This window comes from Drosophila montana, unplaced genomic scaffold (genome assembly GCF_035044405.1).
Source record: "Drosophila montana isolate Dmon_TW-CO22-7 unplaced genomic scaffold, ASM3504440v1 contig_3257_1, whole genome shotgun sequence".
Classification (NCBI taxonomy): domain Eukaryota; kingdom Metazoa; phylum Arthropoda; class Insecta; order Diptera; family Drosophilidae; genus Drosophila; species Drosophila montana.
The window spans coordinates 957,529-984,310 of record NW_026998140.1 but is presented as its reverse complement, the minus strand read 5'-3'; the positions used below and the strand labels follow the sequence as shown (position 1 = coordinate 984,310).

The following is a 26,782-nucleotide window of genomic DNA, read 5'->3' as shown; positions in this document are numbered from 1 at the left end:
AAAACTTGTTCAATTGAACTAGGCTTAACAGTTAATTTAGCGCACAGTTATTTGTGCCGCGAACAGTTGTTTTCAAGCGCGTTCTTATTTTTACCTCGAACATTTATTTTCTGGACGCGGACCACAACGGAAGCCCCACAAAATGATGAAAAGAAGTGTATATGTTATCGGCGTTGGCTTAACCAAGGTACGAATTCAAAAATTAACTTTTAAGCTCGCCTTTTAAGCACTTCTGACTCTTAGTTCATGAAACCTGGCCGCCGCGCGAACCTTTGCTATCCGGACTTTGCCAAAGAAGCAGCCAACAAGGCGCTGCAGGATGCCAACATTAAGTACGAGGCGGTGCAACAGGCTGTTGTGGGTTATGTCTACGGGGATTCCACCTGTGGCCAGCGTGCGGTCTATGAGGTGGGCTTGACAGGCATTCCTGTGTTCAATGTGCATAACAATGGCTCGACAGGATCGACTGCTGTGTATCTGGCCAAGCAGGTCGTGGAGTCGGGCAATGCCGACTGTGTGCTGGCCTTGGGCTTTGAGAAGATGGAGCGTGGCTCGTTGTCGTTGAAGGTAGGTGGATTTCTATTTGGCTTAGACAGATTATATGTATTCCTATAACCGTCAGTACTCTGATCGTGCCAGTCCCTTTGAGCGGCACATCGCGGAAATGGCTAAGATAACAGCAATCCGTAATGAGCCAATAACAGCGCAGTTCTTTGCCAATGCGGGCAAAGAGCACATGGAAAAGTACGGCTCAAAGCCGGAACACTTTGCAAAGATTGCGTGGAAAAATCATAAGCACTCGGTCAATAATCCGTAAGTTATCTGGGATGTGACTATCAGCCAGTCGAGCTTATAATATGTATCCCACGGCTTATCATGCTGTCATCCTCGCCTACCCATTCACTTATCTCTATCTGTCGCTCTTCTTTTTGGTTTTAGCAATGCGCAATTCCGTGAAGAATATACGCTCGAGCAGATTATGAATTCACCTCAGGTCTCGGGCGTGCTGACCAAGCTGCAGTGCTGTCCCACTTCGGATGGCGCTGGCGCTGCCATTTTGGCCTCCGAGCAGTTCGTGCGTCGTCATGGCCTGGAGAGACAGGCCGTGGAGATTGTGGGCATGGAAATGGCTACTGATACGGAATCGAGCTTTGAAGACAAGAGCTTAATGAAGATTGCTGGCTACGACATGACTCGCCTTGCCTCGGAGCGTCTCTTTGCCAAGAGCGGCTACAAGCCGCAGGATGTGCAGGTCGTGGAGCTGCACGATTGCTTCTCGGCCAATGAGCTGGTCACCTACGAGGCATTGGGCCTGTGTGGCGAGGGCAAGGCCGGCGAGTTCATCGATCGTGGCGACAACACATATGGCGGCAAATTTGTGATCAATCCCAGTGGCGGTCTCATCTCCAAGGGCCATCCGCTGGGCGCCACAGGCTTGGCTCAGTGCGCCGAGCTCTGCTGGCAGCTACGTGGCCTGGCCGAGAAGCGGCAGGTGGCTGGCGCTGAGCTGGCGCTGCAGCATACTGTGGGCTTGGGTGGCGCTGCCGTGGTTGCTCTCTATCGTCTGTGCTTTCCTGGCTCTACGAAAGCCAAGCTTTAAACGCTTTTCATATTGTAAATGTATATGCATGCTAATGACGGCGGACATCCAGGTTTAAAAGAGCTGTTTCAGAAAATCAGGAAAAAACATACAGAAAGATCTATGTTAACAAGTAATACATATATTTGATTGATGCGATCATCAGGTTAAATTATGCTCACACATCAAATTAGATAACACATAAACGAGATTCATAGGAGACTGCTAGGAGAAGTCGCAAACGAACAAATATTTCACAATTTTTGGATAAAGCGTCTTCATGCCATTAACTTTTTTTTGCAGTTTATGAAAGATTCTAAAGGGGATTCTAGCGTCCGCCCGATGAGGGAACAAATTTGTTGGCCAAGTAAGCTCTCCGTTAGTTGGAGCATTTCACTGTATATAATTTTATTTTCGGTTGCAGCCATTCAACTCTAGCTGCGCTTGGGCTTCGGCACTGGCTGCTTGCGCTTGCAGCAACGTCGCCAGATTTCACTGGCGATGGCCAGGAATAGCAGGAGAGCACCGCCCAGGGCCAAGTAGACGTCCAGCGAGTAGTAGACGAAGCGATTGAGACGTACCGCGCCGGACTGCAGCAGCGGTGCGCCGCGTGTCTCTGCCACATGTTGCACCCACCACAGGGCGGTCTCCAGGGCCAATTGCGGCCGCTCGTTGTAGGCGGCGGCAATCTGCTGGGCTTGCCGCTTGTATTTGGCATCCAGCGCCAGAGACAATGCCTCGAATACCGTCTGCTCGCGTAGGCGTTCAAAGTCCAGGCGCACCGCCATGCCACGCTCCACCAGGGCGGCCACATTCATGTGCTGATCGCCATAGACTGGCATGCCCACAATGGGCACGCCGCTGGCAACGGCCTCGGTGATGCCCATCAAGCCGCCGTGTGTGAAGAATAGCCGCACATTGGGATGCGCCAGCAGATCGCGCTGCGGCAGCCACTTCATGATGTGCACATTGCTTGGTTGCTGGGGCAACGTCTCGTTCTCCCACTTCCAGATGATCTGCTGCGGCAGACGCGCCAAGGCACGCAGCAGGCCCTCGCGCTTGGCGCCCGACAGCGTATTGGCTCTCAGCTGGGAGCCCCAGCTGATGATGATGACACCATGCTTGGCCTTGTCCATCAGCTGCTGCAGCGCAGCATCCAAAGGCTTGGCTTCGCTTACATGCAGTCCGCCCACCTCGATGACATTTGGCGGCAGCGGCTTGGCTCCGCTCAGCGAGTAATGCTGATTGACAAGCATAAGCGAAGTGTTCTTCACCAGCTCCCCAGTGCTGGGCACGCCCGCTCCGAATCTCTGACGCAGCAGCGCATCGGCAGCGGGCACGCTGTACCAGCTGCGGCCAAAAAGCAAAAGTTTGTCATCTGTGTTAGCCGCAACAGCTTCCGCTTACCCATAGAGCCAATTGAGCGCGTGCGTGGTCAACCAATTGCCCAGGCGACCAGCAAAGTGCATGTGCTGCGACTCACCCACGAATAAAGCTGGCATATAGGAGGGTATTATCGGTGCGCCCATGCGCTCGTAATGCCAGGGCATCAAGGCGCAGCTGCTCATGGCCACAACTGGCGACTGCAGCTGATGTGCCACGCCCATCATGCAGTCCGTATTGAATTGCTCCAGAACGATGACGTCATAGTAGCCAGCCGGATGCCTGAGTATCTGCGCGAGAGCCGCGCTATTAAGCGTGGCATTACAGGCAGCCTTGCCATAAGCATGCAGGATGAAGAACTCGCTGAAGGGCATCAGATAGGGCATAGCAACTTCCTCAAACAGCTGCGGGCAAAGGTGAATACTCAGATTTTTATACCTATTTATGAACATTTGCAATAGTTAATGGTGCTTTTGAACTGGCGATCTCTCGCACGTTAGATTTATGACGCCAAGGCGCACTTTTAACAATCGCTGACCATTTTTTTGATTATCCTAAGGCCCGACCCAAAAGGAAGCTTTAGTAAAAGATTGAGATCTTCCCTGATCGTCTGTCAGTCAATCAGCATATATTTAGATATAGATAAATTTCAATCCCCCTTCACATTCACTCACATCGAAGCCAATTTTAACATTCAAGTTGGCGCTGGGCAGGGCGTAGTTCTTATAGCCCGTCGTCGGCGGCGTCGACGGCTGTGCACCCGGAAAGGGACTGAGCACATCGACAGTGTGGCCCGTTTCGGCCAGTCGCCGCATCAGAGGCTGAAAGAACTTAAAATGACTGAGGACGGGATGCGGGAAGAGGCCCAAGATTTTCAGGGCGTGCGTTGAGCTGTCCATGGAAAACAGCGAAAACAGCAGCAACAATTTCCAAGCACAATTTGAATGCATTTTCCTAAAAAACCAAAAGCTATGCAAAGTATCTCATATAGATTAGAGGAATGTCAACTATAGATGCACGGCTATAATTAAAACTGGGAGCACTTTTCTAATGCACTTTTATAATATTCGCAAAATCCGCACAAGACGTCCGTTTGGGCCACGCAACGTTTCGCAACTGAGCGAACATTTTAAGAATAGTTTTCGAGCATCTATAAAAATATCCCATATCCCGTTTGGGGGTAATCAACACAACGAATTAAAGAGATGATATGTATAATAAACAAAACGCGAACACAATTTGCATGTCTAAAAACTATTTTATACACTGTTGCGCTTAAAATTCTCAACTGGTTAAAGGGCGCATACATAAATCTCTTTCGCTGAGACAAAAGATTTATTTCTGCAGTCATTTTAATGCTTAAATTCGATTCAATTACATAAAATATAAATATTAATTAAATAATTTTGAATATTGCTTTTGCTATAGAGCTAAGAAAATACTCCAGAAACTTGGACCTTTAATTATAAGTGGATATAAATTTATATATGGTCATATAAACATTTATATGAAGTCATTTAAACATTTATATTGTCTTTCGACTGAACATAGGTTTCTTTTTGGACAAGTACTCCAGTCTATACGTGATAAATGTATATATGTATTTTAGATAATTTTTAGATTTCTCCTTTATATCCCATATCTCACATCCGTTAGATACAAGCTAAAAGTATAAGCACAATATTTCCAACTACACTCTCTTTATATCTATATTTTTAGGAGCGGGAGTCACTAAACTAAAATAGGACACTAACAGACGTTCACATAACGAAAATATCACATAGACTAAGCCAAGGATTAAGTCGATTTAATCCCTTTTGTTCTTTTGCTCCGGTCTTGGCTTGGCGCAACAGCGTCTTATGAGGGCCACCCAGCTGGCAATCACCAGGGCCAAGATGAGGCCAACTGCCGCATAGCAGTCCAGCGAGTAGTACACGAAACGTGACAGCTCCACGGCGCTGGATTTCAGCAGCGGATTGCCGCCCGTGTGACCCACATGCTCCACCCACCAGAGGGCCGTCTGCAGCGCCTGCTGCGGCCTGTGCTTGAATGAGTGCGCGACCAGCTTGGCAGCATCCGCGTGCCTGCAAGGAGGAAATAATAAATAAATCAAATGGTAAGTGTGAACTAGTCGAGATTGACCGACTAGGCGATGCCCTGTAGGCAGCTGTCATGACATGGCATAGAAAACTCTGTGTTCCCAAAGGACTCCAGCTCTTATGGGCTGAGAGATCAGTCTGTTAATACAGATGTACAGACATGGACGGACGTGGCTGTGGATTGACTCGACTATTGATCTTGTATACATTTAAATGAGTTCGTAGATGTCTTCCCCTGCCTGTCCTGCCCAAATTTGGGATACTCGACTCACTTCTTGTCCAGAGCACGCTTCAGGGCCTTCAGCACGGTATTCTCGCCAATGTCCTCGTAGTGCAGCAGCACGCCCATGTTACGCTGCACGAGGGCGGCCGCATTTAGGAACTGATCACCATACATGGGCGTGGCCACAACGGGCACACCACAATAGGCCGCCTCGGAGCTGCCCATGAGGCCGGCATGGGTCATGAACACCTTGACATTGGGATGGCAGAGTATATCGCGCTGTGGCAGCCACTTCATAATGTGCATATTTGGCGGCATATTGGACAGCGTCTCGTTCTCCCACTTCCAGATGACCTGCTGCTTCAGTCGGGCAACGGCGCGCACAATTCCGTCGCGCTTCTCCGGCGACAGCGAATTGGCGCGTATCATGGAGCCCCAGCTGATGAGTATGACGCCGTGCTCGGCACTGTCCAGCAGACGCTGCAGGTCGGCGCTCAGCGGATTGGCCTTCTGGATGTGCAGGCCGCCCAGCTCGATGACGTTCGGCGGCAACGGCTTCGCACCGCTCAGCGAATAGTGTTGATTCACAAAGAAGACGGACGTATTCTTCACCAGCTCACCCACCGAGGGCACATCGTGGCCAAATTTGTACTGCACCATCGCATCCGCAGCGGGTATGGTGATGAGTCTGAAATGCAGTGCGATTAGTCGTGAATAGTTCCCCAGCGAATAGAGCCCTGCATCGCAACGTGTCTGAGATACTCATTACTCAAAATTTTAAGGCTCGAGCTATTCGAGTTGCAAACAGACGATTGAGTAGGACGAACAAGTAAGCTCGAATTGATGCGAGCTCGCTTCGTACTGACTCGAGCTCGCGACGAACTCGCTTCGAACTCACTTCGAACTCGCTTCGAACTGATTGTGTTTGAGTTAACGGTTATTTTAACGGTTAGCTCGAACATGTTGCAGACTCGAGCAGGACGAACTTGGTTTGCTTGAATATCTACCAGGTTTGGTAAATAGTCCCTCGTTATTCGTTTATTTCGATTGAGTATCCGAGTGCGTTGCAGCGCTCTAAAAAATACCTACTTGTATAACCAGTTGAGTGTATGGAAACTGAACCAGTTGGCCAAACGGCCGCCAAAGTTCATGTCCTGCGATTGACCCATGAATAAAGCTGGCAAATAGGAGGGTATTATTGGGGCGCCCATCCGTTCGTAGTGCCAGGGCATCATGGCGCAGCTGCTCAGGGCGACAACTGGTGCCTGCAGCTGATGTGCCACGCCCATCATGCAGTCCGTATTGAACTGTTCCAGAACGATGACGTCATAGTAGCCAGCCTTACGCTTGAGCACCGTCTGCAAGGCCTCCGAGCGCAGCGTCACGTTGCAAGCCTGTTTGCCCCACTCGTGCAGCATAAAGAACTCAACGAAATGATTGTAGAAAGGTCGCTTCTCGAAGAACTGAAAAAGTGTGTGTGTGAGAGAGAGAGAGAGAAAGAGTGTGTGTGAGAGAGACAGAATTACTTGAACCGGAGTTTACTTTCGCTTGACACAGTTTTTTTTTTGCTTTCAGGTTTTTGATGATAAATTGGCGAATGCTCAGCTAGACAAAAGAGATAACAGCAAATGCACGACTATGAGCTATCCTGTAAAAAGTACCTGAATGGCATTATGTACTTTGGATAAATATTTATTCACTCGCAGGAGAATAAGGTAAGTAGATTACTTTTATTTTATTAATACCATAATACTAAAATTAAAAAAATTAAAAAAAAAAAAAACACATATTGACCAAGCCAAGGCGCAACTTTTGTGCTTGTTGTCATAATGCTGGGAAAAATTTTTGGAAATTAAAAATAGCATTCAAACATGTGCCTTTACAAAAAAAAAAATCATAGGAAATTTTTGGTTTCCCACTTGGGGTCCAATAAGTTAAATATAGCTTATCTACGAGGGCCTACATAAAAAATTATGTACTCTTAGCTCTTTATCATTTTCGAATAAGCATACAAAACTTGGGTTCTAGAAATATGTTCACCGATTTTGTCGGAAAATGGGGGAGTATTACATGGCATAAATTATTTGACGAGAACCGATGCTAAAATTGCTGATGCTATCAGTTATAAAGTCCGAGCATTAAATAGATTTTTGTCGATTTAAAAGAAAAAAAAAATTAATTTAAATAAACATGCGATTGTGGCATATTCATAATATATTCACCACACTCATTTCCACTATATTATATTATATACACCTATATTATTATAAAGCTTAATCATTTTGCAATACGTATAAATCATAATGAAAGTGAAAGCAAGTCTCAGACAATTGTTTTGTGAATACCTTGAGGGCATCCCTGAGCAATGTTAGGGGTATGCCCGCACTTCTCAGAACAGATTGTTAACATTTGGCTAAAGTTTGCCTGAATACCCCTAACAAATCCCCATCGAGTTGCTCACCTTCAAGTCCACGCTGTTTGTTAGCTTGTCCGTGCCCGTTAGCGGAAAATCCTTGTAGCGTATGGGCGGGTTTTTAGCCGGAAAATGGCTAACCACGCTGACATCGTGTCCGGCTTCGGCCAAGGCGTGCATTATGGGCTGAAAGAAGTGAAAATGGCTGACGCCGGGATGCGGGAACAGGCCGAGAACTTTCAGCGGGCGGCCGGCGTCCACTTGAACGCACAGCAGCGTCAGCAGCGCTGCCAGCAGCGAACGGAGCAGCAGCATTGTCTCTGTTGGCATGCGTAGCATAAATTAAAATTAGAAAAACAAATCGAAAAAAATCGAACAGTTCGTAAAATAACACTTGTTGCATTCAATTGTTGCAAATTCTTGACCTTGGGTGCATTTCGCTCTGCGCATGGCACAACAATTATGTAAATAATTGCGGTGTAAAATGGCAAAGAAGACGCACAAATTGCTGTAAAACGTTAACTTACCAAAGCTGTGGCGAAATGACGCTAATTGCGGCTGCGAATTGAGCAGCACTCAAATTCACTAGAAATGCGAAGCTCAATTAAATGCCAGCTATCGAAGCGGCAAACACGGGACAAACGATTGCTGCGCGCTTCGCTATCGTCGAGCGACTGACAAACACCGTTTATTTGTTGCGACAGCGTAGCCGAAAAGTCGCTGCTGACTGCGCTGCTGCCGTCTTGCCCAAAAAAAATGAGCGTGCATTTGTGCATGTATTGGTGATCGACTATGATTTCACATTAATTTCTATTCTCTTTTGCTCACACACTGCTTGCGTAAACGCCGAAACTTAAATGCTTGTCGAAAATTGAGCGCATAATTGTGCATGATTGTTGATCGACGCCGATTTGGCTGCTTTCTGCTCTCTCTCGTTCTCTCTCTTTTACTTGCACAGTTTATGCGTAAACGTCGTTTTGCACTGCTTTTTTTTGAGCTTAAATGCTCTCATCAAAATTTGCAGAGTCAGCAACACACACATGCATGCAAGCAGTTGTTATACCCCGTTGACAAAGTTTACTAGAGCATATTGGTTTTGCGCAGTGTTCGGGCGTTAGGCAATTATGGATGTTATATATTTAAAATATGAAATATATATGCATACAATTCGCGTTCCTAAAGTTGTGTTCAATATTTTTTACTACTTTAAAGTAGGTGTCGAAGAAGCGGCAGCACTTTACGGTATACACAGGGTATTGCGCAGTCGTTCGCTGTCAACGTTTTTACTTCCCTTTTTTGCGCACATTTTCATATGTGAAGACACTCACCTTGAGAAGCTTTGCCTTTATATATATATTTGGGTGCTACAACCTGAGCTGCACGAGACGAATAAACAAACAAATTTTATTATTTAGCCTTACGCCTTATCGGTTATAAATTTTTATACAGTCAAGCACAGGAAACGTGATGGCTGGCTACTGTCTGGTAACAAGTTGGTGTCGCTGATAAATATTGTTTACTGTACTTAATTTTGTTTTCTGTACTGTATTTGCCTGTTGCCTGGCGTGATATTAAAAAATGTTCGATTTAATGACTTTTTACAGGTGACATTTTCCGTTAGTCAGCATATTTGTAACTGATAAGAAGTGTATACAGGGTATGGTGGAATGGGTACACAGATGTGTAAACGCCTAACGGAAAAATTTACAGACGCATAAGAACAGTTATCTTTGAAGAATATTTTATGCTCTTGCGTAAATTGAGCATACTTCGTGCGGATATCTTCGATATTATATAATAGTTTGGTGCACATATCTTAAAAAACAAATATTTAATGTATATAATATCAGTCTGATGCTAAAAGGTGTTTCTTAAGATATAGGAAGTAAAGTGAATCTTGTAGTTGGTGAGTTTGTTTTATAGTCCGATATTTTCTTCTACGTTATAAGTCTGGGAAAAATATGTAAAAAAAACTTTTCTGTATGCTCTAAAAATATAAGCTGTAGGATCTCGGTCCATGCGTTACAAATTTAATGACAAATTTATAATATCCTCTGGCAGGGTATAGTTTAAAGTTCCAAAGATAGTGCATATTCTAATTGACGAACAAAATTCCATTATCATCTAACAAAGTGCCTATTAATGAAACGTGCAATTTTTTGAGGTAGGCCGCAAATTATAGCTTTTTCCGACACGAAACTCAGCTCTTGTCTAGCGATTCACGTTTGTTCAGCAAATGTCTAATCGAATTAAGTAGCTCTCATCGTGAAATTGATAAGTTTTATGGGGCAAATGGAAACACGAGTATTTACAGTGATCACGAGTACGTCATGCGATATTTATTGTTGCTTGGTTTTGGGTTGCGTGTGAGCAATACGCCTGCCCCAGATCCATTTCAAGAGATTACAAAATTTCCAGACGCCGCTGAGACCGAGCACTGCGATCAGCAGGCAGCACACATAAACATCGATCGAGTTATAGACAAACCAATTGATATGTCTTGCCACGCTCTGCGAGAGTGGGGCCCCACTTGTGGCGATCACGTGCTCGATCCACCAGATCGCCAGTTGCAGCGGCTCCTGGGGTCGCTCCCGGAAGGCGATGGTCGAGCGTTTCATCTCAGCTGCAAAGCTGGAAGGAGTAACAGTTATTTTATGGTATATATGTATGTGTATACACTCGGAGAAAAACGATGTTCTAGATGCAATGAGGGATATACATATAGTATATACATATAGTAAGAATTCGTTAAGTTTTGAGGGAGGGATGATATATGATATATATAATACGAATTCGTAAAGTTTTAGGGGACGAATGAGGTATATACAGTATATTCATATACGTGCTCGAATAAGTGTGAAACTCTCAAAAAATTCACGGTTTGAATATTTGAATATTCATCCAATTAATGGGACTAGTATCAATCATATTTTGAAGCTCTTCCTCAAATTTTATTTTTAAATAATATTGCATTCTTAGGGTGCAATAAACTAAATTCGAACCAGCTTAAACCTTGATTTCAATATAGAAACGCAAAAGTTAAGAAAAAATCTCTTTTTAAGAGAAATTTCATACTTGAAACGTTGTCAATGCAAGTAAAACATGTCTTTAGTTGAGAACCATAATGAAGTCTTGAATTAGGGAATTTTTGAACTCAAATAAAGTAAAAAAAAAAGAATTTTTTCTTGAACCGGATTCAAAACTATATAAATAAATTGATTCTCAATACATTTGTATTTCAATAGAGTAGTAGAAGTCTTTTTTTTTCTGAGTGTACCAAAAAATCTCTAGATGTATATTTTAACTTACCCCTCTTGCAATATGGTGCGTAGCGCCTGGGTAAGATGAGGCTCGTCGAAATCTCCAAATTCTACAATGACACCAAAGCGGCGCTGCACAACGGCGCCGGCATTCAGAAACTGATCCCCATAGAAGGGCGTTACGAGCATGGGAACAGCACAATAAATCGATTCCGTGGTGCCCAGTAGACCGCCATGTGAGACGAAAGCCTTTACCTTGGGATGACACAGCAGATCCCGTTGGGGCAGCCACTCGTAGGTGTGCAGATTATTGGGCTTATTCTCGGCCAGCGTCTGGTTTGTCCAGCGCATCACGAAAGTGTAGTCGGGCAGCTGGGAGATGGTATCGAAGAGCGCCTGCAGCTTGCCTGCAGGCAGAGTGCTGGGATTCACCATGGAGCCCCAGCTGATGTAGATGACGCCCAAGTCGGATTCATCGAAAAGACGTTCCAGGTGCTGGGAGATTTCAATTAAGATAAACAAAAGGGTATTACAATTTTTATGGTCAAAATTTCCCACACCCATAACTGACAACATTATTCTTGTTCGAAATTAATGTGAAAATCGTAACCTCAAATATCCACTATAGACATAGGTCAAAATTTCCCAACCCCATATCTCGGTCAAATCTCATCCGATTTTCATAAGGTTTGGCTTTTTGACCATGTTTTGGCCTCTAGATCAATTTGGCATCAAAAGCTGGCAAAAATATTTTTGGCCGAAATTCATGTGAAAATGGTACCCTCAAATATCTTATATAGTCATAGGGCGAAATTTCCCACCCCCCTAACTCGGTCAAATCTCATCCGATTTTCAAAAGGTTTGGCGTTTTGTCCATGTTTTGGCCTCTAGATCAATTTGGCATCAAAAGCTGGCAAAAATATTTTTGGTCGAAATTCATGTGAAAACGGTACCCTCAAATATCCAATATAGTCATAGGGCGAAATTTCCCACCCCCATAACTCGGTCAAATCTCATCCGATTTTCAAAAGGTTTGGCTTTTTGTCCATGTTTTGGCCTCTAGATCAATTTGGCATCAAAAGCTGGCAAAAATATTTTTGGTCGAAATTCAAGTGAAAACGGTACCCTCAAATATCTTATATAGTCATAGGGCGAAATTTCCCACCCCCATAACTCGGTCAAATCTCATCCGATTTTCATAAGGTTTGGCTTTTTGTCCATGTTTTGGCCTCTAGATCAATTTGGCACCAAAAGCTGGCCAAAATATTTTGGTCGAAATTCAAGTGAAAACGGTACCCTCAAATATCCAATATAGACATAGGGCGAAATTTCCCACCCCCATAACTCGGTCAAATCTCATCCGATTTTCAAAAGGTTTGGCTTTTTGTCCATGTTTTGGCCTCTAGATCAATTTGGCATCAAAAGCTGGCAAAAATATTTTTGGCCGAAATTCATGTGAAAATGGTACCCTCAAATATCTTATATAGTCATAGGGCGAAATTTCCCACCCCCATAACTCGGTCAAATCTCATCCGATTTTCATAAGGTTTGGCTTTTTGTTCATGTTTTGGCCTCTAGATCAATTTGGCATCAAAATCTGGCAACAAATTTTTGGTCGAAATTCATGTGAAAATGGTACCCTCAAATCTCTATATATAAAACTGTTTGTCCTGACTGACTGACTGACTGACTGACTGACTGACTGACTGATTGGTGATCAACGCACAGCCCAAACCGTAAGAGCTAGGAAGCTGAAATTTTCACTGTAGCTACCTTATGTGATGTAGGTGCACGTTAAGACGGGGTTTCGGAAAATTCCACCCGCAAGTGTGGAAAAATCGCGAAAAACGTTTGTATGTAACTTTTTTGTTTACCATCGGATTGGCCTCAAACTTATTTTCAAAGATCTTTGTTCAAATTCATTTGAGGGGTGTTTCACACTTTTCGAAAAATACGTTCTTCCTTGTTGGAAATGGAGGTCAAAGATTTGGTGGGTGACGTTTCGCGCTCAAATTCATTTCCAGTGATCTATATGAAAAATCATTTGAGACGTGTTTCTTACTTTTCGCAGAATTCAAACTTCTTCGGGGGGAATGCGATTTAAAGATTTTTTGGGCGGCGTTTTAAGTTGTGTCCGATTTGCTTCAAACTTATTTTTAAAGCTCTTTATAAGAACTTAATAAGTACGTATTTCAGCGATTTGGAAAATTCCACCCGCAACAGTGGTAAATTGGCGGAAAACGGTTGTATGAAAGTTTTTTGTTTACCATCCGATCGGCCCCAAATTCATATTTAACGATCTATTTTTAAATTCATTAAAGGGGTGTTTCACACTTTTTGAAAAATGCATTCCTCCTTGGTGGAAATAGAGGTCAAAGATTTGGTGGGTGACGTTTCGCACTCAAATTCATTTCCAGAGATCTATTAGAAAAATCATTTGATACGTGTTTCACACTTTTCGCAGAATTCAAACTTCTTCGGGGGGAATGCGATTTAAAGATTTTTTGGGCGAAGTTTTAAGTTTTGTCCGATTTGCTTCAAACTTATTTTCAAAGCTCTACATAAGAACTTAATAAATACGTATTTCAGCGATTTGGGAAATTCCACCCACAACATTGGTAAATTGGCGGAAAACGGTTGTATGAAAGTTTTTTGTTTACCATCCGATCGGCCCCAAACTTATTTTCAAAGATCTTTGTTCAAATTCATTTAAGGGGTGTTTCACACTTTTCGAAAAATCCGGTCCTCCTTGGTGCAAATGGGGGTCGAAGATTTGGTGGATGACGTTTTGTGTTCAAATTCATTTCCAAAGATCTATACGAAAAATCATTTGAGTCGTGTTTCACACTTTTTGCAAAATCTAAACTCCTTCGGTGGAAAATGCATTTCAAAGATTTTTTTGATGAATTTTAAGAGTTTTCCGATTTGCATAAAAGTTGTTTGATTCCCGTCCGATCAGTTTTAAAATCATTTTCAAAGCTTTTTTGATTTTATAACATACGTGCCACGGGCAAGGCCGGGTTATACCCGCTAGTATCTTATATAGTAATAGGGCGAAATTTCCCACCCCCATAGCTCGGTCAAATCTCATCCGATTTTCAAAAGGTTTGGCTTTTTGTTCATTTTTTGGCCTCTAGATCAATTTGGCATCAAAATCTGGCAGCAGAATTTTTGGTCGAAATTCATGTGAAAACGGCTCCCTCAAAAATATCCAATATAGACATAGGACAAAATTTCCCACCCCCATAACTCGGTCAAATCTCATCCGATTTTCATAAGGTTTGTATTTTTGTTCATGTTTTGGCCTCTAGATCAATTTGGCATCAAAATCTGGCAACAAATTTTTTGGTCGAAATTCATGTGAAAATGTTACGCTTCTTCTTCCTTCTACTTCTTCTGCTTCTTCCTCCTTCTTCTTTTTTTTTCACAACAAATACTATTGAAACTCGCACTTAAATCTATCGAAATTCGTATCCATCGAAGTGTAAGAACCACCTTAGCTTAAGTTAATCTACTGGCACTTCCTACCTTGGGCAGTGGCTTGCTTGGACCCACTTGGAGGCCGCCCACCTCCACCACATTCGCCGCATAGGGCCGTGAACCCGTGAGTGCGTGGTGCTGATTGATAAGCATGAGACTCGTGTTCTTCACAATCTCATTAATCGGTGGCAGACCAAAGCCAAAGCGTTGGCTGATCATCGCATCTGTGGCGGGTTGTGTTATAAAGCTGAGAATGAGATACGAAATGTACATATAAGAAAGCAAGGTTCTTTCTTGCTGCATTCGGCACGCCGAATATTAAATACCCTTTAAAAAGTAACCGGAGAGTTTGGGGATCCGGTTTGCATCAAACTTATTTTTAAAGCTTTACATTTTAGATATTTATATTCTCTTCAAATAATTAAATTTTCTAATTCTTTATATCTGTTTTTTTTTTTCAGTTAATGCAAAACGGAAGTGTGCCGAGATGTGCTTTTATATTTTTTTCTAATTTATTTTCTGTGTTTAATTGTGCTTCCTCTGTTGGGATAAAGTGTAAATTTACTTTTGTTTTAAAGAAGCTGCATAAAATTAATATTTTAATTTTTTTTTCATTTTTTTCTGTGATTTTTTTCTGTGTTTAATTGTGTTTTTTTTTAATTTTTTTTCAAAGAATATGAAGGAAAAAGTGTTTAAGTTTAGTATTTAATATTTTTTTCTATTTTTTTTTCTGTGAGCCACAAAAATGTTTAAGTGTGTTTCCTGTTTTAAGTTTTTCGACAAAAAGAAGCTGTTGAAAATGAAATATAAGAAGGTAAGCGCACAAATTTGTTAATAAATTTAAATCGAAAACTATAAAAATCAGATATATAATCGAAAATTGATGCTGAATTTGAACTAGCGACCAGCCGTTTATTATTCCAACGCTCAAACACAGCTAAGCCGCGTTTTGTTGTTGATATTTTCCAACAAACTCTGACAAAGCTCTGACATTGACTCTGACTCTAGTAGTATATGTATATAGTCGTGCGATATTGATAAGATTTGGCTGATAAATGAGTTGTAAAGTAAGATATCTTGAGAAACAAAGAGTTTCTTATATAAGAACTTAATTTTTGACCGATCGTTCCCATAGTATATATAGTCTGATTCGGCCGATTTCTACATATATACTGCCTGTAAAAACAGACGGACGTGGCTATATCATCTCGGCTACGGATCGAGAATATATACATACTTTATAGGCTGGGATATGCCCTATTTTAGGCGTGACACATGTTATGATTAAAGAGAAATACCCTCTAAAAAGGGTTTGCTTACTTGTAGAGCATGTTGACAATGTGAAAGTGAAAAAAGTTATTTAGACGCTCCACAAAGCTCATCTGATCCGTGTAAGGCAGAAAATTCATGGGCATGATGGGATTGATAAAGGGCGTGCCCATGCGCTTGTAGTGCCAGGGCATAATGGCACAGCTGCTCAACGCGATGACCGGGGCATCCAGCAGATGGGCCACCGCGGCCAGGCAATCATTGGAGAAGTGCTCCAATATGATGACATCGTAACGCTGCGGCGAGCTGAGCAGCTGGGCGATCAGCGGCGAGTTCAAGGCCACACGGCAGGAGCGCAGACCCCAATCGTGCAGCATGAAGAAGGTGGACACCTTGAAGGGCTGCCCCAGCAGCCGATCCGACTGCCGCTCGAAGGTCTGCAAGAGAAGGAGGAGAGCTGAGGCCAAGTTGAGGCAGTTGCCGCACCCACCTGCAGATCCACAAAGTCCGTGAGCAGCGGCATGCCCTCGAATACGTAGTCCGTGTAATTGGCCACCGGCTGCTGCAGCGGAAAATAGCTGTACATGCTGACATTGTGACCCCGTTCGGCCAGCGCCACAAACATGGGCCGAAAGAAATCAAAGTGACTCTTGCCGGGATGTCCGAACAGGCCGAGTATCTGCGCCGACTCGACGCTCGAGGGGCACAGGGCCAGACTCAGACTCAGACCCAGACCCAGACCCAGCCAGGCCATTAGCCGCAACATGTTGCAGCCGCAGCAGCCGCAGCGAATGCTTAGCTTCAAGGTTCAGATACTTTTGATCGGTGAATTTTGCAAAATTCAAAATTGCAATCTTTATGCCAAGATCGTGACCGGCATTTAAGCCACAATTGTTTTTCTCTCTCTATTGTTTTGTGGCAGTTGCAGTTGCAGTTAGTTCGTTTTTTTTTTGTTTTAGTTTTAGTTTTTGTTGCAGTCGAGTCTCAAGTGTCCGCGGCTTAATTATGGCCGTGTGCTTAACGGGTTTTTAAATGCCATTTAGTGTATGCAAAGCGCATTGTCTGACAGTTCCTGAGTTACGGCAAAACTTTGGAGCTGTTAACGTATGTTGACACTAGAAGAAATTAAATCAAAAAGCAATTAGCAAAGCAGCATTTAGTAAAAATTTACAATTAATTATATATTCGACTTAAGTGCAATTTAGTAATTTTTATAGAAGAAATTATCCGGCCTCGCCCGGATCAAATGCACATTGCTGAAAATGCATGTGGTACCCAAAGTTAATTGTGCAATTCGTGATAGCTTCAGGCATACAAAATCTATGCAATCGCTCCCGCTGGGCTTGAACTGGCGACTTCTCGCTTGTTAGTCAGATGCACCTGCACCTCATGCCTGCTTCACACTTAAATGTCATTGTTGTCGTTGTATTTAAGACTTTGACCACCGTTGTTTTCGCTGCTGCTGGGTTTGAACTGGCGACTTCTCGCTTGTTAGTCAGAGGCATCTGCATCTCATGCCTGCTTCACATTTAAATGTCATTGTTGTCGCTGTTTTTAAGACTTTGACATCCGTTGCTTTCGCTGTTGCTGGGTTTGAACTGGCGACCTCTCCCTTGTTAGTACGCTGCTTTTGCGAAAGGCACACACAGGCTCAAGACGACACTTTTGCATTACATGTGTATGGCTTTTGCCACCGTTGCATTCGCTGTTTCTCGACTAGAACCAGCGACCTCTCCTTTGTTAGTTCGACGCACCTGCATCTCATAAAGTCAGCTTACATTACATAACATTTATATGGCTGCGTTGTCGATGATTTCTAGACTTTAACCACAGATTGCATTTGCTGTTTCTGGGTTTGAACCAGCGATCTCTCACTTTTAAGTCCGACGTTTCTGCAGCTAAGCCACACAGGCTGGTCGCAGATGCATCACACTTTTATGGCTGCGTTCTTTTTCAGACTTCTTTGCATTCGCTGTTATTGGATTTGAACTAGCGATTTCTCGCTCGCTAGTTCGTCGTCGTTCTTGAGACTAACCTCAACGTTTGTCTCACTCTGATAAGATTGCCGTGCCCCTTAATATTTTTCGTACAGACTTTGACCACCGTTTTTCCCCTCTTGTAGATCCAATATTTCCGCCTTAGCAGCTCTTTAGCCCTTACATTTTGGGCTATATGTTGACCAGCAGTCGGCCAGTCAGAACCTTTTTTAAATATAGATATTTCCTAAGTCTAAACTATTAACAGCTCAAAAACAAACTGACGAAAAATATGAACAACTAAAATGTTCTTGAGGTGGCAACAAATAAGTCCATAAAAATAATCTTTTGGCAATATTTTATAGTTCTTTTGCATGGGCGTACGCTGGCTGGGGCAGTAGTAAACAAACCCCCAAAAACTAAAATGTTGCCCTTTTTTGTTTCTAATAGGTCTTCAAAGCAAACCATTTTATTCAAATGTGTTCTTGAGCTTTGCCGCGTCTCGAATGAGAATTCTGCGTAGCCCCTTCAAAGTCTACCTCATTTAGAATATAATCAAGACATTGAGCTCTAGTCGAACATATCGAAAAAGTAAACACACAAAAACACACACACGCACACACACAACAGCCAGCTGTGCACTTGCGGTAGTTTTTATATTTTTTTTTCTCCCCACATATTGAAATTTCCATTGTGAAATAACTTTTGCTTTTGTTGTCCGATCGTTTTACAATTTGCGGGGCATATAGATGACATTCAAACATTTGTATATACCAAACATTGGAGCTTTATCTTTTTAATTTTTACTTTGGAAATAAAGGCTGAAGGTATCTAAAAAGTATTTCTATAAATGTGTATGTTATATGAGAACCAAAATGTCACTTTTGAGAAACCCAACTCCTAAATTCGTTGAGATTAATTTAAAAACTGGAACATAAAATCGATATTTATTGTTGAAATAACAAAGGGTTGAAGTATGGCACATAAAGTTGAGCTACACATGTTACATATTAGATACATAGATACTTGTGCTCAAAATGTAATGTCCATAGTTCTCATAGACCAACAGATCGGCATGTTTATAGAGAGCAACAGATCGACTCTGCTGTTGATGCTGATCATGAAAATATATATACTTTATAGGGCTCCCTTTATATGTGCTTCCTTTTGCTTATTGTAATTATTTATTCTTTCGCCCTTTTTCACATTTTAATGGGTTAGAACTTGTCACGTGTCTTTAATAACTTTTAGCCATATATATACTTTGTTTTTAAGATATACAATTTGCTATTGTATTTTAGTTTATAATTCTTGTAAATTTAAGAAATATAGGAGCTCTTAAGTTTAGATAACATTTTGCCAGCTGCCACTACGCACCTGAAAAATAAAACCTTATCTCGTTCCGTTTTGTTCTTCCCGATTGGAAAAACAACTTGTCAGAGCCACGTTTCTAGACAAACTGAAACTTAGAAGTCACCGCGAGTCGGCGACAACTGAAACCTCGACTCAATGCTAAGACAAATGGAGTCAGAGTCAACGTTGATGCAGCCCTGTGGCCGAAGGGGCATGCGGCGCTGCACTTGCCACAAGCTCAAATATCAAATTCGATTACGTGCCACTCTATATATATATGTACCTTGCAAAATTGCATATAGAATGAGCTAAAGTTATAAACAATTAAAGATTCACCAGCTAAACAGTTAATTAAATTCGTTAACAATAGCTGCAAACGAAATTTTCAATTTTCTGATTTATCAATATGCCTGCTTTTTTTTATTTACGTAAATGTGCACATTAATTAACATTATTTCCTTTTTCCCTTTGTTTGTGTTAGGAGCTGGTTTTATTGTTTGCAAACCAGATGCTACTCGTTAATACAAACATATATAACAAATTATTCTTCTTCTTCTACACTACAGTGGAAACCTGCTAAGGCAGTTGGCTTAAGAGACTATTTAAATTTGGGTAAAATTGGGTAATTCCTTTTTGAAGTTTGTCTGCCTAGAGAATAGTTTACTCTTGATGAAACAAGAACTAAATGAACTAAGTGGCAGCATTCAGTTTTGCCCGGGATGTGTTTAATATAACCTTCTAGAGGGTATTCAAATTCTGTCATTAATTATCTAACGCAGATGAATACCTCTCTAATCCCATAAAGCATATATGTTTTCCACAACATCAACAGCCGAGTCGATATGCAGCTTTAAAGCTAAAATTATGAGTCTGCATATTCCGACTCCATCGAATCATTATATCATATAGCTGCCGTAGGAATAATCGCTCGAAAATTTAGTTCTTGTATGAGAAACATTTTTGTTCTCTAAGATTTGTAGACCCAATTTGGCATTTACGGCTTTTACCATGCTTTTGACATATAACTAAAATCTCATTAACATCGGGTATTACATCAGATAGCTGTATAGGCAAAAAATGTTGTAAGATTCGTTTTTTTGTGGATAATTTTTTTGCGATTTTAAAGATATATATAAAAACCTTTTCGAATCGGACTACTATAATGTATGCTTGCTATAGGAATAATTGGCTTGAAATAAAGCTTTCGTATAAAACTATTTTTAGCCACATATTTGGAAAGGTTTTTAGGTTTCGTATTGTTTGTTTTCTTTACATTTTGGATTTTCTATATCTTCTTTTTTTCGTTCATATAAATAGAGCATTAAAAATAAAATTTTAAACAAATTATCCTGATTTATGAATATTTTATATACATATATTATCAGAAGCTCAAATATTAGACAATCAATATATTGGATAATATACTATATTATATATTTATTAAAATTCCCAAATATTGTGAATTTCAGTAAATACTCTGAGAATCGTCTTAAATCAACTAAAAGCGGGCATATATTTATTTTGGCCTACATAAAGTTGACACAGAATTGATATTTTTTTTTCGCCAGTTCCCAGTTTTGAATGCCCGCCCTCAGATAAGTTATCTTTTTTTTTCGGTAGCGCCCAAAGAAATGCCATAAATAAATTTTTAATTTTCGTTACTGTCAAACGCACATTTCTTGCTGCATACCTTTGGGCTGTCAGTTAAAGCGCCGTCTGTAGCGGAACGCTCCTCACGGCCTTAAAGAAAAAGGCATAATTCGTGAACTTCAGAGATTGACAAAACTTTGAGGGCGTGGATGGGGGGCGGTGCTGGGGGCTTATTAAAATTCACTTGGCTGATAATGTGCCAAATGGCAATAATCATAACTCTTGAGATACTAATTTCAAAATGTTGCAGCCACGTATAAAATATCATTACGGAATGCAGGAATTCAGCGAATCAACTGTGGAGGCAAGTCGTAAAAATTAAGGAAATCACATTTAATTAGGAAAAATTTTCACGTTCCGCTCAATTAGCGCAAGGCAGTGTACACAACTTTGACTCGGAGAGTGAAATTTTTGGGAACTTTGACTTCTGGGTAAACTGGACGCTTGCCTCGGACGGTGTCAACAGCTGCGGGGCGCTTGATGGCTGACAGGGAGGGGGGAGGGCGGAGAGGGAGGGGGGTGGTGGGTTGCGTGATGTTCAGGGCAGGGTTCGAACTGTGACGTCTGGCAGGAAGTGTGTTGTGTTTATATTTGCGACACGTCATTAAATGCGCCTTAATTGTGAAAATTTTCACAAGCGAAAAGTGAAATGCCAAATGCAGGAAAATTTACGACACATTATCAAATCAAGTGTGGAAAAAGTTTTGGAAAATTACAAACAAACGTATCAACAGCTGTGTGTTAGTTGCACGCTCGATTTTCATGAAAGTCGACTAATAGAAATTTCAAGCGAAAGGTTTTAAAGCCAATCGGGATTTTACCCGCTAATCCCATTTCAGGTGCTCTACGAATCGAACTTTGAGCCGGTTTAGTGGGACAATTAAATGACCAAGCTCAACCTCAACCAAATTATATAGTTAATCATTTTTTGCAGTAAATGCTTGCAGCTTTTTTTTTTAGCACAGACATAAACAGCAGCGTCTGTGCTTCTTCTTTCTATCCCCACTTTATTTATAGGAAAAGCATTCCTGATAAACTCAGATGCTTATTGTCAGATCTTAAATACATTTTCTGGGCTTAGGCTTAGCTATGGCATATGAAAGTGTGTACATACCGAAGCGCAAAGCTATAGATTTGCTTTTTCTTCAATTTTAGGGGGAAAGGATTATGATAGAGATTTGAGATGGTATTCAAAAAGTGAAATATTCCTTATATGTATAAACTTTACGAGAGCCTACCCACCAAGTTTGGTGTATTATATATTCTTTCAGTTATGCGATATCATTTTTATCGATATTTCGATATTTATCGATACAAACGCAACTCGTTCTGCTTATGGCGTACATGAATGTATGTATATGTATTTCAAATGGTGTTCGAGCTTTCATCGCTTTGATTTACATATCTAACTTTAGATACTTAAAGAACTTTATTATTTCTCACCCGATAGCTTAGATATCTTCAGAATATTGTTATGAAAAGCTCATCAGAAATCAAGTTGATTTGTTGTTTGTTGGAGTGCGAAAACAAAAGAAGATAGAAAATGAATATTAAAACGATATAAAACGATATAGATAGCTATAGATATACATATACTTATATAGACGAAGGCACAGATAGATGGAGAGTTCCTGTAGAGTATCTGCTGCTCTCACTAACACGCACCACGACTTTATAACACCCTTTTCCTACGCACTTTACTGACACACCTTATTAAAACTCACCCGAGCGTATCAATTTATTTTAACGTCTTTGGCATTTGGATGCTTATTATGTACACTCGTTCTTTTTTCCCCTTTTTCCATTTTCCATTTGCCATTTATTCAATTTTTCTTGGCTTTTCGTATTTGAGCTTTCTATTTGCTGATAAACGGCAATAAAATGGAATTTTAAATGATAGAAATCGCATTGAAAAGTCGCAGATAAGCTAAAAGGGTTACACTTGGCGCGCGTGTTCTTATTGTGAAAAGTGGGCGGGGCACTTGTGAACATTTTCCAGCCATTTACATTTAATAGAAGTGCATGAAAAGATAAGCGTGTGCGAATGTGTGAAATTTATAACAAATCAATAAAATGACAATAGGTGCAAACTTTATCGATGGATTGAAGGCGGCGAAGGGGGTGAGTGGGTGAGGTTTAAGAGGGGGGGACACCTCCCGGGAACGTCGTTCTATTGTGCTAAAACATTTGCCATTGATACAGCTGGAAGAGCTGTACATATATGGAGCGCATGCAACAAGGGGGCGGGGCCGTGCCCCTTGGGTAGCTGGTCGAAAAAGTTTGCGATAAACAATTTTTCGCACGGAAGTGCAATTTAAAGTGAATGCTTTCGGTTCCATGTCCTGAAAATGCGGAAATTATACAGAGAAAGTTTCTAATACATTTGTTACCGCCAATCAATCGCTTTGGTCGCAAGGTGTTTACCCATTGCCCAAGGGTTACCTGTACAGGTGAGACAGGTGTGTGGCCGGGGCGAAGAGATAACCAACTTATGCGTCAGCTAGACAAATTGCTATCTTGAGCAAGGCCTAGGACGGGAGTTATTGGACTTGGGGAACTTCAGAAGTCTACGTTTTGGTTTTATGCTAGTATAAAGCTATAAAGATATTTGAAGTTGTTCCGTAGATTCCGAACGAAAGTATCTTATGAAGTAAAAGAAAGAAGTCTATGAACGATGAATACGAATGACGAAATTCCTGAATATAAGCTAAAATTCATATTAAATATGAATATAATATATGAATAATATCATAGCTAAAAAGGTTTATTTCGGTCCATTTCGGTTATTCCGAACGAAAGTATCTTATGTTTAATATATATGAAAGAAGTCTTCTGGAAGATGAATAGGTATGAAAAGATTTTTGAATATAAGCTAGTATTCATATTAAATATGAATATCAAATATGAAAATTAAATAGCAATAATATCGTAGCTATAAAGGTTTTATGTCCATTCCGATTATTCCGAACAAAAGTCTTATAAGTCTATGGCAGATGAATAGATGAAAATTCGTGAATATAAGCGAAAATTCGTATTTAATATAAATACTAAATATGAACATTCAATATGAATACTAGCACTTAGTCAGGAATTTAAATATATAATATATAATATCAATACTAGGTTTATTCGGGAATTTCGTCAGCCTTTTATCTTACATGGACCTCAGACTTCTTCAGCCTTCCTTTTCAGACCTATTTCCTATTTAAATTAGAAATGAATAGGAATTTATGACTTTTATACCTTCTTCACATATTGAAAAAGAGTATATTATATTTCGGTTATATCCATCTGATCGTTTATATATTTATATATATGTATATATATATTTAATGAATATTTAAACCAGGGCTGCAAGCACATAAACATTTTCGGTGGTTCCGATTAATCGACTCTCTACCCTGTTTCGTGAACCTGGTTTTCCCCAAGCTAGAACCAAGGTTTTGGCTTTAGTCTTTCTTTGTCATACATGTTCACAAATTTAATAAAACAATTTTGTTTTAAAATTTTTAACTGCCCGTTCTACTGCGGGCTATAATTGATTTCTAGAAAATATGTTTAGAGAAAATATGTTTAGATTAATGCAATGGTTGAAGTCTAAAGTATTTATGCTGAGACTTCCTCTTAAGTTTTTTATATTTAACCAACATATATTTGCAACAAATTATGTCTTCGGCTTGGTTTCAAGTTCGATTCGTAGTTACAAATTAATTGAAATTCCGGAATTGAACCGTTTCGAATTGTGCTGAGGTGTGCGTGGTAAGCTTTTGGCCACCTCCCTCACTTACCTGATGCAGGTGTCTTTAATTGACAGGCGCCAACTATTTATGGCCACGTCACGTGATCTATAAACGTGACGCCAAAGCCAAAGCCAAAGCCCCAAACCAACGGCCAGATGCCGCCCTGATTTACACGTAAGCTGCTTTTGACTTTGAGACATTTGGGTGTCCTCCTTCCGAGCAAAGGTGTCCTCCTATCGTCCTGCTGTATCGATTAACAAACAAACTTCGATGTGTGTGGAGGTGTGTTGGAGCTGTTCTAGCTATTTCCGTGACAGTAATCAATTTATTTTTGGCAGTGCGCCGATTGCGTTTCCGTTCCTTGGAGTACCCACTGTTGGAACTGGCGCAGGTTTGCAAACAAGTAAAAGTGTTCTAGTCGACTGGGAGATACCTCGGGAGTTGTGGGAATATGTACAATAAGTATTATATTATTAAGTTAGTTTGGTGTAAGTAGCTCTCATTTCTTTCGAGTTATTAAGAAGTCACGCCTCAAAATCGATATCTATCGATATTATGGAAATGGTAGGAGCTAGCGAATATATCGATATATCGGAAATGTATCCTTCGATCTGTTACCTGCAACCGCAAATAACCAATATACCCTTTTCACCAAGTTTGGTGTAAATAGCTCTCATAATTTTCGAGCTATTAAGAAATCACGCCTCAAAATCGATATTTATCGATATTATGAAAACGGTAGGAGCTATCGTATACATCGATATATCGAAAATGCCTCCTTTTGCCTGCTACATGCAATCGCAACTAACCAATCTACCCTTTGTATCATTTTGAATGGGTTCAGGGTATAAAAAGTTGAACCTGTGTGCTCCTCAGGTTCGAGAAGTTTTTGGGCCAAGTTACGTTTCGTTTGGTTTTTGGCGCAGCGATTTCCGCCAAAATGTCGATAAATCATGTCCCGTCGCAGCAAATAGTGAAAATGCCAGACAAGAATTGGGAAAAGGGCGGGGGTGGGGGCATCGGCATGGGCATGGGTATGGGCATTGTTGTGCATTGCATGGGCTGCGACAGATCCTTTCAGGATGTTGGCGTGATAGATAAGTTGACAGAAGGGTTATCGTCGCTGTCTGTGCGTCACGGCTTAATCAATCTTTCAATCTCCTCTCTTTTTTCTCCATTTGGCAATTAATTAATTTGGGACTCAAAGCTGACGGCACGTGACCAGAAAAGTTGACTCCCTGCACGCAAGGGACAGAGAGAGAGAGAGAGAGAACGAGGGAGGGAGAGAGGGAGAGGGAGAGGCGGAGCCGGAGGGACGCCGCTTTAAAATCTCTCTCGTCCTTTGCATCCTTCGGCCAGTCGGGTCAAGTGCTGGAATTGATGTTTCGTTTATGATTTATCGTCAATTTCTTGGCCAGTCATCGTATCAGTTACCCCCAACCAGGCGAGGGCGGACCTCTAATGGCCAGCATATTGCACAGCAGCCATGCAAAAACCAAAAACTAAATTGAACTTGCGCTCGCTGCGACTGGGCTTCCAGCTAGAGATTGGCGCGTGACACGAGGCGAGCAAGCAGCAATATATTAAATCTGAGTTGACTTTTATAATTTTTTAAATTTATTTTGCCATTTCTGCTACATCTTTAGCTTTGGTATATGTGAATGTATTTATCTTGATCTTTATCTTTTATCTGAATTGCCTTCGATCCTTAAACTTCGTTCTATATCTTTGGTATATGTGAATGTAATTATCTTTATCTTTAAGGCCTTTTCGAAGGCACAGCCTCTAGTGTCATATGAGAATACTTTATAATTATTGTCTGCGCCTGGCTTCGATCCCTAAACTTCGTGCTCAGTGTGCCGAAGTTTATTTAATGATGATTATAAATAATTAAGCTAAACCTTTAATATATCTATCTCAGCCTAACTCTGTCTCCTGCTAAATCATAACTAGTTTTAATCTAGCCTGAGATTTCATCCACAATTCTCCTTTGTCAGTTGTTTAACTATTACACTTGAAGAATTCACCTTGCTTGGACTTTTAACATAAATTTATCTTATATATTGCATATAGTATTAATCGAGTACTTATGCATCGTGTCACGAGTCACGCACCCATCACTAAATGTTAGATTGTTCTCGTCTCTCGTCGTCATCGTCATGCTGTAATAATAATCAGGAGACAGCTTTCACCCATCCAACTCTATCCAGCTCTATTTTATAACATGTATTGCATATAGTATTAATCGAGTAATTATACTTCGTGTCACGAGTCACGCAGCCATCACTAAATGGCAGTTTGCTCTGAAAGCATCGTCGTCGTCGTCATGCTGTCATAATCATCAGAAGACAGCATTC

At 41.2% G+C, this 26,782-nt stretch overlaps 3 protein-coding genes across 4 annotated transcripts; 1 reads left to right on the top strand and 2 right to left on the bottom strand.

Annotated features, from left to right (window-relative positions):
- Positions 1 to 50: 50 nt before the first annotated feature.
- On the top strand, positions 51 to 1,615 carry LOC135434066 (sterol carrier protein 2-like). The gene is made up of 4 exons (XM_064690428.1): positions 51 to 187; positions 244 to 567; positions 623 to 813; positions 940 to 1,615. The coding sequence occupies exons 1-4, from the start codon at positions 143 to 145 to the stop codon at positions 1,598 to 1,600; spliced, it is 1,221 nt and encodes a 406-aa protein (XP_064546498.1). The 5' UTR covers positions 51 to 142; the 3' UTR covers positions 1,601 to 1,615.
- A 255-nt stretch (positions 1,616 to 1,870) lies between these two features.
- On the bottom strand, positions 1,871 to 8,362 carry Ugt36E1 (UDP-glycosyltransferase family 36 member E1). The gene is made up of 8 exons (XM_064690316.1): positions 8,225 to 8,362; positions 7,746 to 8,017; positions 6,374 to 6,747; positions 5,334 to 5,972; positions 4,778 to 5,046; positions 3,637 to 3,944; positions 2,987 to 3,366; positions 1,871 to 2,929 (listed from the first exon to the last, which is right to left on the bottom strand). Exons 2-8 carry the CDS (start codon positions 8,010 to 8,012, stop codon positions 2,014 to 2,016), a joined length of 3,153 nt encoding a protein of 1,050 aa, XP_064546386.1. The 5' UTR covers positions 8,013 to 8,017; positions 8,225 to 8,362; the 3' UTR covers positions 1,871 to 2,013.
- A 1,642-nt stretch (positions 8,363 to 10,004) lies between these two features.
- Positions 10,005 to 19,193, bottom strand: Ugt36F1 (UDP-glycosyltransferase family 36 member F1). Of its 2 annotated transcripts, none has more exons than XM_064690423.1 (6): positions 19,060 to 19,193; positions 16,197 to 16,821; positions 15,758 to 16,143; positions 14,486 to 14,684; positions 11,007 to 11,452; positions 10,005 to 10,328 (listed from the first exon to the last, which is right to left on the bottom strand). In XM_064690423.1, the coding sequence occupies exons 2-6, from the start codon at positions 16,470 to 16,472 to the stop codon at positions 10,037 to 10,039; spliced, it is 1,599 nt and encodes a 532-aa protein (XP_064546493.1). In that variant the 5' UTR covers positions 16,473 to 16,821; positions 19,060 to 19,193; the 3' UTR covers positions 10,005 to 10,036. The 2 variants fall into 2 exon arrangements, with proteins under 2 accessions (XP_064546493.1, XP_064546494.1); XM_064690424.1 differs by having other exon boundaries at positions 19,074 to 19,136.
- Positions 19,194 to 26,782: the final 7,589 nt, after the last annotated feature.

Coding starts and splice junctions, on each gene's coding strand:
- LOC135434066 (XM_064690428.1), top strand. CDS start 143: ATGATGAAAAGAAGTGTATATGTTATCGGCGTTGGCTTAACCAAG. Junction 568..622: donor GTGGCTCGTTGTCGTTGAAG/GTAGGTGGATTT, acceptor TATAACCGTCAG/TACTCTGATCGTGCCAGTCC. Junction 814..939: donor AAGCACTCGGTCAATAATCC/GTAAGTTATCTG, acceptor TTTTGGTTTTAG/CAATGCGCAATTCCGTGAAG.
- Ugt36F1 (XM_064690423.1), bottom strand. CDS start 16,472: ATGTTGCGGCTAATGGCCTGGCTGGGTCTGGGTCTGGGTCTGAGTCTG. Junction 16,144..16,196: donor CGGACTTTGTGGATCTGCAG/GTGGGTGCGGCA, acceptor CTTCTCTTGCAG/ACCTTCGAGCGGCAGTCGGA. Junction 14,685..15,757: donor ATTGTCAACATGCTCTACAA/GTAAGCAAACCC, acceptor TCTCATTCTCAG/CTTTATAACACAACCCGCCA.
- Ugt36E1 (XM_064690316.1), bottom strand. CDS start 8,012: ATGCTGCTGCTCCGTTCGCTGCTGGCAGCGCTGCTGACGCTGCTGTGC. Junction 3,945..4,777: donor ACCGGAGCAAAAGAACAAAA/GGGATTAAATCG, acceptor AATCTATATGAG/ATACTTTGCATAGCTTTTGG. Junction 3,367..3,636: donor ATGTTAAAATTGGCTTCGAT/GTGAGTGAATGT, acceptor CTTTGCCCGCAG/CTGTTTGAGGAAGTTGCTAT.